The following is a 12,150-nucleotide window of genomic DNA, read 5'->3' on the forward strand; positions in this document are numbered from 1 at the left end:
TGTGCTGGAGAAAGTACAACTGGCAGGAATTCAGCATGATGGGTTCTCGACATGAAAAGGGAGATTAGTCAGGACAGGGGTCAGTTTTCAGTTTGAGAGGAAGGATACTGTTAGTTTCCCAAGGCCCAGCTGGGAAAGCCGAGGCGCTCTCCCTCCCCCTCCCCCCAGGAGTCACACAAAATGACCAAAATAACACTGTGATCAAAACTCAAGTTTGTGTTAAAAAAAAGTCTCCCCTAGTTCATTTTCTAGAGTTTTCTTTTTCAGAAATGACAAAGATATGAAATGTGGTTGGGGTTAAAACTAAATATAGCTCCAACTCCTCAGCAAAGAAGCACATACAGACAACACATAACACCACACACACAACCCAAACAATTCCACATCCTGTTCCATGCAATTTTATATAAGGGGTTTCCCCCTTACCTTTCTTGCCATAGTTAGGTCTTTGGTGTTTTAGTAATAAAGACTTAAAAAAAAATGTCTCCCCATGTTGACTACTGGTAGTGAAACAAATGAATGTTTGGGCCCTGTGTGCCTGGCTTAGGGCCCGAACTTGGAGACAAATGGAAAGAAGGGTCTTTAGGTCAGGCCAGCTCATCTGGAAGGCCCAGAACATGTCAGCGAGAGGGAGGGGTGCTGGGCTCAGGAAAGGAGCAGGGGTGAGTGGGGAGAATGAATTGGGAGTGATTTGGGGGAAGGAATATGTCTTGAGAATATGGTGAGGACATGTTTGATATATGGGATGGCGAAAAGCAGCTCCGAACCTTTAAAACTTCTGATTGAGAGTTTTCCAGGGAGGAGGGTTGGGAGGGTGGTCATTTTTCTTCATGATGGGAAGCTAGGAAAGAAGCCAGCAGGTGTGGCTGCAGGACTGAGGGGTAGACGTGGATGAGATGGAGGGGGCCCAGCTGTGGGCGGCCTCAGCCAGCTCCAACCCTCTGAGACTGTCCAGACCATGAGCCGCCAAGGGTCTAATTTCTGCTGCTCTGTCCGTCCTGTGAATGATCTGTCCCATCTCAGTGGCGTAAGAGCCTAATCCACCTGTTGAGCCATAGTCGAGTGTTATGGGTTGAATGGTGTCCCCAAAAAGCTATGTTGAAAACTGACCCCTGTCCTGACCCCCAGTACCTATGACGGTGACCTTATTTAGAAACAGGATCTTTGCAGATGCAGTTAAGACGAGGTCAGTAAGAAGGGGTCCTAATTCAATGTGACTGGAGTCCTTGTGAGAAGAGAATGCCACATGAACACAGATGCATAGGTAACATGCCAGATGACTGTGGAGGCGGAGACTGGGGTGATACAGGTGTGCAAGCTGAGGAATATGAAGGAATGATGGCAACCACCAGAAGTTGGGAAGAGGCCAGGAAGGATCCCGCCAGAGTCTCAGAGAGTGCAAGGCTCGGCCGACACCTTGACTTTGGACTTCTAGCCTCCAGAATGGTGGGGAGGATGTTTGTTGTTTTAAGCCACCCAGTTGTGATACTGTGTAATGGCAGCCCTAGAAAATGAATCCACTGAGATTCTTCTATTGCATGATTTCAACTCTGTAACCAAGAGATATGTGGTGTAGTTAGTCCTTTAAAATGACAGCAGATATTAGTTTTAATGCTGAAAAAAGAATAATGAATTTATAGGGTTCCGCTATTATGGCAAGAGATGCCTTAAATAATCTATATTCAGAGATGACATGATTTAACTTTCACCAAGGGTCTGTGTCCTGACCATGTAACCGCACATCCACACCGAGGTGACCTGAGTCATACACCGTTATCAGGTAGGAATTCATAGTAACCAAGTCGAGAAATTACTTATCAGACCATTTTTCTCATAAATATTAGAAAAACAAAACAAAAAAACTAACAAAGGCTTGGGAAAAGAAAAAGAGAAAGGAAGGAAGGAAGGAAGAAGAAAGAGAGAGAGAGAGAGAGAGAAAGAAAGAGAGAGAAAGAGAAAGAGAAAGAGAAAGAAAAGAAAGAAAGAAAAAAAGAAAGAAAGAAAGTAAGAAAGAAAGAAAGAAAATAAGAAAGAAAGAAAGGAAATATAAAAAGAATGAACAACTTTACTACTGAGACGAAAGGTCACGCTCACTTAGAACAAGCCTTTAACTTGCTCTGTTTCTGTATCGAGATCTATGTCGTAAAAGCAGGGCCGCGTGGGCAGTCCCGGCATGGTGCTCATCTGGCGGAGAAAACGAAAGTGGTGTGTTAGCCAACGCTGCGCTGCGATCGCCCCGAACACGGTCCATCTACAAAGATTAACTGTACGATTCAATTCGGCGTCATAAAACTTAAGGTTGCATACATATAAGCTCTCTCTTCAAATCCACTATCTGCTATTTCAATCTTTGTTTAAAGAAATGAAATAGAAAAGGCAAATGTCCACTTTTTGAAAACAGACCATCTACCTTGTCCCACAGTCCCACAGCATGCTGCAGCTCCGAAACAGTGATTTCAAACCTTTTTTTTCCTAAATCACATCTTAATGTCGAACCCCAACAAAGGTGAGCCTCTCTGGACAATAGGTGTGCGAGGAGTGGACGATGGCCTCCTCCTTACTCCCAATTATGATGCTCAGGACTCCTTTTTGTAAAACCTCCAACTCTTTGAGCACAGTTTACAGACTCCTGTTCTGCAGCGAGCAGTCACTCTGGCCTACCTTCACAACAAGAATGGATGTTTATCGAGAACTTACTATGTGCCAGGAACTGTGCTGAGTCCTTCACTTATCTTACCCTCCAAACAACACTATGAGACAGATATTTTTTTTTTACATCCATGTTATAAGGAAAGTCACAGAGGTTTAGAGGCTAAATGACTTGTAATAAGCAGCAGGTAATAAGCAGCAAAACTGGAAATCTGACTCCACGCCTGTAATCTCAAAGGACTCATTTGACCACCACCTTTGGGGCACTCTATGAGCTTCCCATGGATAACTTAACTAAGCCTCCAACCCCACCCCTATGAGGTAGGTACTAATTTTGGCCCCACTTTACTGATGAGGACATTTGGGCACAAGAGGACACAGCTGGCTAGCAGTGGGGACAGGATTAAACCAGGACCCACGCCCCTCACTGCTCTGCTGCACCATGTCTCAGATCAGAATTTTCCAAGGTGTGCCCTTTGCCACCTGCGTCAGAAACCCCGGTGTGCTGGGGAGAAGCCCAGGTTCCCCTGGTGGTTCACGCATGAAAACACTGGTCTAGTATCCAGACTGTGAGGCTTCGGGAGGATCCACTCCTTGTAGGCTTTAGCATTTCCTGCTGTGTTTTCGCACGTCCTTTTCATACCAAGGATGCTCATAAAGGAGTGTTGCATCCCATCGCTAGGAGGAAAGACACCTGGGATTCTGTTAAGTCTGGCTCTTTCGAGGGCTAAGTGCTGTTGGGCAAACTCCAGCCGGCCCTGCCAGGGGACGCTGAGAGAGGACGCAGTGGTACAGCCAGCACTCAATGGCATCCATGGTTTACCCGCTCCTCCTCGTCTGGCAAAAAGTTCTCAGCCGACACGGAACCCAGATAAGGCTTCTACGATAGAACCCAGCTCTCTCACTCTGCACTTCCTTTCGGTAGTGACTCAGGATGTCTTCCGGTCACCCTCTCCTCGACAGACTCTTGCTGCTCGGACTGGGGCCTGTGGACCAGCAGCGCAAGCATCACTGGGAGTTGTTGGAAATTCACACCTCAGCGCCCGCCCAGGCCTGCTGAGTTGGGGTCTGCACTTCAGCAGGTCCCCAGGTGATCTGCGCGCACCCTGCAGTATGAGAAGCACTGGCTCGGTCTGTGTGGCCTGGGATGCTTCTGACTGCTATTCCTGCCCACTCCCCATTCGCGTTAGTACTGAAAGGAAGCTTGGTGGGGGAGGGGACCTGTGCACCTGCAGGCCTCACTGGCCACCTGGACCCGGAGAATGTGAGTGAGGAGGGCAACGGGATGTGCTCCCCATGTGGCTGGACGCATAAAACACTATGATATATGGTGGCTAGCTCCTGTCCTGCTAACTGCAAGGATTGTACTTTATATATATTATGGGCTAAAAAGGCTTCTGGGACCTGTCTGGAACATAGGTGCCATTTATAGCACGTCTTTGGGAAAACATGCTGTGGGTCTCAAGCAATTAAAGATTTGGTGCATACCCTGTTTGTCGGTGGGGACTTCCTGTATTTCGAGCTACTTATCCTCCTGAAGTTTCTGTTCCTCGCAGGCGGAAAACGTTTTTCCCTGGTTACTATGGTGGCTGCATATATCTGAGGAGACCTCAGAAAGAAACCCACGCTTACCGCGTTGGCGCTGGGACACCAAACAGGAGGGACACTCGGTGGGAACTGTTCGTATTTTCTTCCGTTCCCTGGGAACAACTCACAGCAAGAAAAATTGCTCTCTAGCGATTCTTCTGCCTGACTGCATTCTGACATGGGCATTTTAAGATGCCTCTATAATCTGCATGGGGCTATGGATTTGGAAAAAAGAACCAGCAGTGTATACTTTAAAAGAGAAAGAAACGATCATGTTCAGCCGCAGTGAGGCTGCCCCAGCCCGTAAGTCAACGTGACAGGTTAGCCAGACTTTACGGCTGCTGCTCCTGACGCTGCTACACGATCCACTGCAGGGCAGCACTAGGTCTGAGCCGGCTCTAAATGCAGGAGAGGTAGGAAAACCCAGGAGGAAGCCCCTGGGCAGTGCATCTGGGCCCATTGGAACAAAGCTACAGTGGAAGCTTCTATTGTGGATAACGCAACTGCCCTGTATGCTTGTTTGCACACTATTTTTTGTAGACATGAAAATTCAACTCTCCACCATTAATTTTTAGTTGATGCAAGACCAAGAATGGCCAAGGAAGAGTGTGATTTATGTGGTCGCTGGAGCTGATCTCTTGGCTGCAGTGAATCAGAGCGTGCATCTTTTGGTTATTCTGATTCTGTCACAAAATCGGGAGCCAAAGTATCAGATGCCAGGAAGAAGCATTAAATGTCTATCCTCTATTTTCAACTTATGTCTCTCTGATGGGGGAAACAGCAGTCTAATCATTAGATTCCCGTGTTCCTTTCTGATGATGCGACCATCGCTTGCCAGAATCAAGACGACCAAAAGCAACAACAGACGAGAAAGCACAGCTTGCTGAGCTGAGGGACTCCCTGCCCTGGGGACAAAGAACCATCATCAATAAACCCACTCTTAAAAATAAAACTTCTGCTGAGTAGACGTAATAAGGAATTATGTTAATAGGACATCAAATTCTCTCTCAATAAAACACTGGTATCAAAGGACTGTCGACCCAGACAAGAGGCAGGACAGCACTACAAGAAGGAGTTGGGATGGCCCTTGGAAGTTGACCTCTGGTCCCACGCCTGGGGTCAGTGGTGATCAGTGTTGACTTTATCTGCGCCCTCTAAGGACGCCTCTTGCTTAAAATAATGAGGGAGCGACTAATTTGTACTTACTCGTCATGGTGCATTAACGGATTCTTTTACAAGGGCCAAAAAAACCACAACACCAAACCATGGGCTTTTGCCCCTCATTTTAACTATAATGACTCTTCCAAATCTTTACTGATTTCAGGTTAAGCTTATTTTGAAGAAATGATGAGTTCTATGAATAGACTTTATAATCATATGTTAAAACTAGTAAACGTCTAATGCTATGCGTACAGCTGAAACTAATGTAATATTGTATGTCAACTGTAATTGGGAAATTAAAAAATTAAAAAAACTAATAAAGAGAAAATTTTCAGATACTTAAAAGTAGTCATTAGAAGTAAAAGTAGAACAGTTTTGGCATGAGTAGAAAAATTATTTTAAATTCTATTTCATAAAGTGATAGAATCATAATTTCTACTTAACTAAAATATCACTGTAGTTAATTTTGTTGTGTTTGAGAAATAATTTCTTTTCTCACTTCTCCTTAAATCTACTACTTTTTCCTACTGAATAAATCATCCAGCTTCATTTTGGTTCCAAAAATAAGCATTTTTACTCACATTTTGTTCCTCGGTTCATGATCTGAGGTAGAATCCTTTCTACACATTTCTTTCCTCTTCCAGTAGATGACTGAACAACTAACGAGACTATAATGTTAACTACATTATGATATAATTTAAGTAAAAAGATTATTTTTTGGTGAAATAATAACTCAAAAATTTAAAGTATTAAGCGAAAGTATTTTCTGAGTTGTAAATACAATGCCCATCGCTTCTTGGCGTCCTCGCCAAGGTCATGTGTAAATACAGAGCCTGGCAACCTTAGGTCCACAACAAATACTTCCTTAAATAGGTGAATACAATGAAGGATGATTAGAGAATTAGGAAACACTAAGAAAACTTCTCGAGGATCGGGCTTCTGTTTCTTCCCTTCTTCTTCTTTGGAATGTGAGGGACAGAAACAGTTATATTTAATGGTCATTTGGACAATTAAACAAGCTACTCTAAGATAATGCATGAGGAAAAATGGCCCAGTATAAACACATCAAGTGACTGAAAGAAGAGAGATATGAAAAATCATTATAATGAAAACAGGGCTTCTGCCACTGGGATTTCATTTGCCTGACTTAGTGGAGACAGATGTTCTGCGATCTTTTTCTGGGCAGTTAGGTAACATCCACCTGCCCAGCTGGTGACTGCATTCAGAAGCTGATCTCTGTTTTACTCCCAAGGGTACTCGGGGAGTTGGGGGTCCTGTTTGAGGGTCTCATTAGAGCTCACTTATCTCTCCCGGTGGCCAGTGGGTGTCCTTACTGTGTGAAAGGACACACTGATGTTTCATTTACCTAGCCACCTTTGCTGAGCACTCACATGGGGACACCAAGGTGACCGGGACCTCGTCCTTGTGGACAGACCAAAAAAGTGGATCATTGGGACATTTCGGTCAATTCACTTTTTATTTTTCAGTTGAAAATGAATCATTTTCATTCTGGTTTTTTTTTTTAATATAAAAAGAATGAACATAATAAATTCTTAACTTATGACTTACTGAGATGGAAGTCATGTTCAATTACTATAAAAATTACCATCTTGCGCTCACATATCGTCCCAGAATAACACAGCTCAGATTATTCCAATTTATTTCAATGGCCTTGAATGAAACTGTGAGCAAGCACAGTTTTTCTTCTTTTGTTAATAAAACTGTAATTTCTTTGAGTGGTAGGGAGCCTGTTCCCTAGCTAACCTTTGTGTGAGTCTTAAAAAATTTACTTATAAAAATACTTTCAACATAGCAGTTAAAAACAGCAGAAGTAAGAAGTCAAGTCCTCCTTGCTTAATACAGCTCCCCAGAAGCAACCCTTATAAACAATTTCTTGTGCAAACTCCCAGGTAATTTTCTAGTCCTACAAGCAATGTGACTATATAGTATATGTTTAGATAATTATATACAGAAATTGGATACATTTGATTATCAGGGAGATTAAAATTTAAAATAGGTAATGGGTAATTTCTAGATAAGGGATTGCCACTGGAGTGGGGAGAGCCAGGAAGAGTTGTCACCAACACGTTCTATGTGTAAAGTCAGCGCGCCTGCCTTTTGGAAAATGAGAGATCAGAGGAAGTTCTTTGAGGGGGAAAGAAAAATAAACGTGCAGCAGAAGGCTCTGACTGACCAGATACAGACAAAAGAAGTCCTGCAACTTCTCTGTAGTGCTTCGAGCTCAAGAATTCAAATATTATAAAGCACTAACAGTTTTAAGCTAAAAGACTACTTTGCATTAGAAGGCTTCCCCCTCCATTCCAATAATTTCCTCCCCTTTATATTTGTTCTGATTGTAAGGATGGCGTCGCTCAGTCTGCTTTCAGCTGTGGTTACGGGGAACGCCCCCCGCGCTGGCTTGCTCAGGAAGACGATGTCCTCCCTGTGTCCGTGCCAGAAAGCCACAGGTGGCCCACTGCAGGCCTGGCCGAGCCCTGTGGCCCATGGCTTCTCTTCACTGTCCCCTGGGTGTCGGCTTCCTCCTCACGACTTCCTGCTCTGCACGGGCAGCTCCCAGCCGAACAGGCACGTCTCACGGTGGCGCAAAAAAGAATGTCGTCTTCGGTGGCTCCGTCTTTTTTTTTAAATTCCTTTCTTCTACTCGCCCATTTCAAAGTAATAATTTGGTGCCCTGGCAAGTCCAATGGTAACATCGCTGGTATCGCACTAAGCACTTTACACACCCTACATCTCATACAACCCTATGAGGTCCGTGTTATACTATTTCCGTGATCTCCGTTTTGCAGATGAGGAAAAGGAGACACGGAAGAGTATGATAATGTCCCAGATCACACAGCTAATAGCCGGTGGAGCTGGGATTCACGTGCAGACAGTGTGACTCTCAGGGCCTGACCCTACCCACAAATCCCTACTGCCTCCCTTACATCATGGCGTTCAGTGTCATTGTCCCACAGAGGGGAAGGATGAAACTGCACAAAGAAACGTGATGAACTATCTATGCAGTGAGAATCTCCACGTCCTGTCAGGCTACTGATATTGCAGCTACAGTATTCATATAAATAAACTTATATGAAACTGTAAATTCATTTCCTTTACAATTTTAGCCTTGATTTCTTTTTAAACTTTAACACTTACTTAAGAATACATTACACAGCTTACACTTGGGGGGAGTACCTTTGCAAACTGCATCTTAAAAAACTACTCACAGCTAAGTTAGCAATGAGCAAATAATACTTTATGACCGTTAAAAAAATTTCCAAAATGATACACGTCCAGTAACACCAAGAGTTTGTCTTTAAAAATAATAGGCCTCCTACTTTTTAAAGATCAGCTGTGAGACATGGATTATTTACTCCCATACTAAAAGTGTAAACATCATCATCCACTGAAATAACCTGAGAGTCATGTCAGTGTTATTTAAGAATTTCTGGGAAAATGTTCCATAACTATGCTTGGACCTTGGTCTGGTAACTAACAGTAATGGGTTGGTAAAACCCAAGACAGGAAGTTCTGAAGCAATGCTACGGCTGATCAGCCAGCTGGCTTCTCCATCACTTGCATGCTTTGCTTGCATTCGTCACCAAAAAGATACATATAGGTCACACCTACACAGGTGTTAAATAGTTTACATTCCATCTTCCTATTTCCATTGGAGATTCTTCCCTGCCTTTCCTCGTTTCGCCGTTACGGCCACAGTTGCACCTGTCCCCAGCCCCGTGAGAGACGTGAGGTACGAGAGGCTTTCACATTCTCACTAACGGGTGCAAAGGCTCCGAGTGGTTATCGAAGTCTGGGGGTAGCAGCAACCTGAGCAAGACTGTGAGGTGTGCTCGGAAGGGCTCCACCCCAGGGCTGCCTGTGTGTTCTCAGGTAAGGTATTTCCTTGATTCTTTATCTGGAGATAAGTCTGATGATAAACATATCTACATTATGAGGTTTATTTCGAAATTTAAATGAGATGAAGTAGGAAAAGACCCTAGTTTAGTCCACACAATAGATACTATTGAATACACAATAGATGCTATTATTTTATTATAGAATATGTAACCATAATTATCTGCATGAAGCACATTGTAGATTATTTATGATAGAAACAGAAAAAGGAAACTTGAAAACAAATCTGATCTATCTATATATGTTTCTTTAATAATAATAAAAAAAAGATTCATTAGTTTTATGAGATTTCCCCCTAATTTTTCTGGCTCTATAATTTTAGACGCCATGCTTTCTGTAGTTCCTACGCACGGTGATCAAAACTAAAGCTAATCCCAACAACCAAGATCTAAAGTACCGAGCAGTCAGGGACCGCTCTGATTGAGGACAAACATCATTTTAAAAGAGAAACCTTCAGAAGTGTGACAATAAAACTAAGAACAGGTATAATTCTAAACCGAGCTTCGGTCTTTAGGAGGCGAAGACCATTCCCTTTGCGCAGCCCAGCGAAGATGCTGCGAAGGGCAAAAACATCAGTTTGATTCTTCACGTGCCGCTCTTCTCTCCTAGAATGTCTGCAGTGTATTCATTCATCAGCCATTTGACTGACAGGTGGCATGCTAGGAGGATTTCTACCAATTCGTAAAACAAACCCATTTGATAACGTTTCACTGTTTGGAAATTCAATATTTAGTAATACAATTCTGGTTTCTGAAGAAGCTCATCTTCTGAAAATTCACCATGATATTCTGGGCGGGCGTTTTATCTCAAGGTCCCACTGGAGATCAAGTCATTATTCTGTAACCCCTTTAAGAGGAGAGAAGATGGAGGGGAAGGGAAGAAAAGGAGGGAGGAAGGCGTGGGGGATGATTGAAACTGCTTCTACTTAGCTGATCTGGTCTCTCTCTCCGAGGAGTATTATCAAGGACAGCGGCCCATGTAATCTAGCATTTCCCTTTTGTTTTCAGCCTCCCCGTCTCCACCCCCACCCACCCACTTGCAAAGCTCCTCCCCAGAGATAATAAGCTGCTGCATCAGGAAAACAAAAGGAGCAGAGGGAAACTGTATCGTTATTTTAATGTCCTCTTTACGTTATTTTAATGTCCTCTTTACGTGTCTCTTGGGACAGTGGCAAAGAAGTGGCCTGGGGGGACCTGGAGGGGTAGGGGAAGGGTGGAAACTGCCTCAAATAATGTTCACTTATCTGACACTTGGCCTGATGAGGAAACCGAATCAGGACTGAAGTTATGGCTGCTCTGTCATCTATAATCTGTTTTAAATACCTACATTGTTCTGCAAATATTTTTTAAAGGTGGTTCAGATCAGATCCCAGGTGAATACCTAGGACCTCAGCCTGGGCCTAGAAGTGATTTACTATGTAATAGATTGAACTCTGTCCCCCTTCCCCGACTCCGGCCCCCAATTCATATGTTGAAGCCCTAAGCTCCAGCATGATTATTTGGAGATAGGGCCTTAAAGAGGTGGCTGAGATTAAATGAGGTCATAAGGGTGCGACCTGGACCCAGTGGGACTGGTGTCCTATAAGAAGAGGAACAGACACTAGAGATGCATGGCCATGTGAGGACAAGGCCGCCTGCAAGCCAAGGAGAGAGGCCTCAGGACAAACCAACCCTGCTGACGACTTGGTTTTGGACTTCCAGCATCTAGAACTGTGAGAAAATTAACTTCTGCTGTCAAGCTCCCAGTCTGTGGTACTTTGACATGCAGACTCAACCAATCGATACGCCGTACGTATGTGAGTACTTCCTTTCCACCAGCGCTGTTTGAGGTCTAGTCATTCCACATCCTCGCTAACACCTGACGTGGGCAATCTGATTAATTTAGATATTCTAATAGTGATGTAGTGGTATCTCATTGCGGTTTTAATTTGCATTTCCCTAATATTTTCATGTGCTTATCACCCATATATTTTCCTGGGTAAAGAAGTGTCCATTCAAATGTTTTACTCATTTTTTTAAAGAGTTGTTTTTTCATTATTGGCTTATGAAAATTCTTTCTATATTCTGGATACACGTCCTTATCAGATGGATGACTTGTAAATGTTTTCTCCCTCTCTGTGGCTTATTTAGTTTCCAAATATTTGGCATTTTCCCAGATGCCTTTTAGTGTTGCCTTCTAATTTAATTCCATTGTGGTTGGAGAACATATTTTGTATGATTTGAATCCTTTAAAATTTACTGAGACTTAACTTATGGCCCAGAATGTGGTCCGTCTTGGCAAATACTCTCTGTCCAGTTAAAAAGAATGTGTATTCTGTTGCTGTTAGGCAGAGCGTTCAATTCATGCCAGTTAGTACAAGCTGGATTGTAGCATGGCTCAAGTCCTCTCCAGTTTACTTATTCTGAGAGGGGATTTAAAACCTTTGACTTTATTTGTGGCTTCATCTATTTTTCCTTGCAGTTTCGCTTCATGTATGTTAAAGCTTTATTATCAGACACAAAAATACTCAGGATTATTATGTCCTATTGATGAAACGGCCCCTTTATACTTATGAAACAATACCCTTTACGCTTTGTGATTCTTAGCTCTATTTCTATTTTGATACCACTCCAGTTTTCTTTTGATTAATACTGGCATTTTCCCCTTTAACCGACTTGTGTCTTTATATCTAAAGTGGGTTTCTTGTTGGCAGCATTTAGTTGGGTTTGGCATTTTTAGCTAATCTGCCAATCTCTGTCTTTTAATATTAGGGTATTTAAACCATTTACATTTAACCCGGTTATTAATACGGTTGTATTCAGTCTACTATCCTGTTAATCTTTCTCTTTTTGTCCTATC

The 12,150-nt window shown here is 43.1% G+C and overlaps 1 protein-coding gene across 1 annotated transcript in view; it reads right to left on the minus strand.

Annotated features, from left to right (window-relative positions):
* Positions 1 to 2,080: 2,080 nt before the first annotated feature.
* MTHFD1L (methylenetetrahydrofolate dehydrogenase (NADP+ dependent) 1 like) overlaps positions 2,081 to 12,150 on the minus strand; it is a 154,167-nt gene continuing 144,097 nt past the window's right edge. Inside the window, exon 26 of the mRNA XM_015592388.2 lies at positions 2,081 to 2,184. Coding sequence (XP_015447874.1) covers positions 2,095 to 2,184 — 90 coding nt within the window. The 3' untranslated portion in view covers positions 2,081 to 2,094. The remainder of the gene's footprint in view (positions 2,185 to 12,150) is intronic.

This window comes from Pteropus alecto, unplaced genomic scaffold (assembly GCF_000325575.1).
Source record: "Pteropus alecto unplaced genomic scaffold, ASM32557v1 scaffold176, whole genome shotgun sequence".
Lineage (NCBI taxonomy): Eukaryota > Metazoa > Chordata > Mammalia > Chiroptera > Pteropodidae > Pteropus > Pteropus alecto.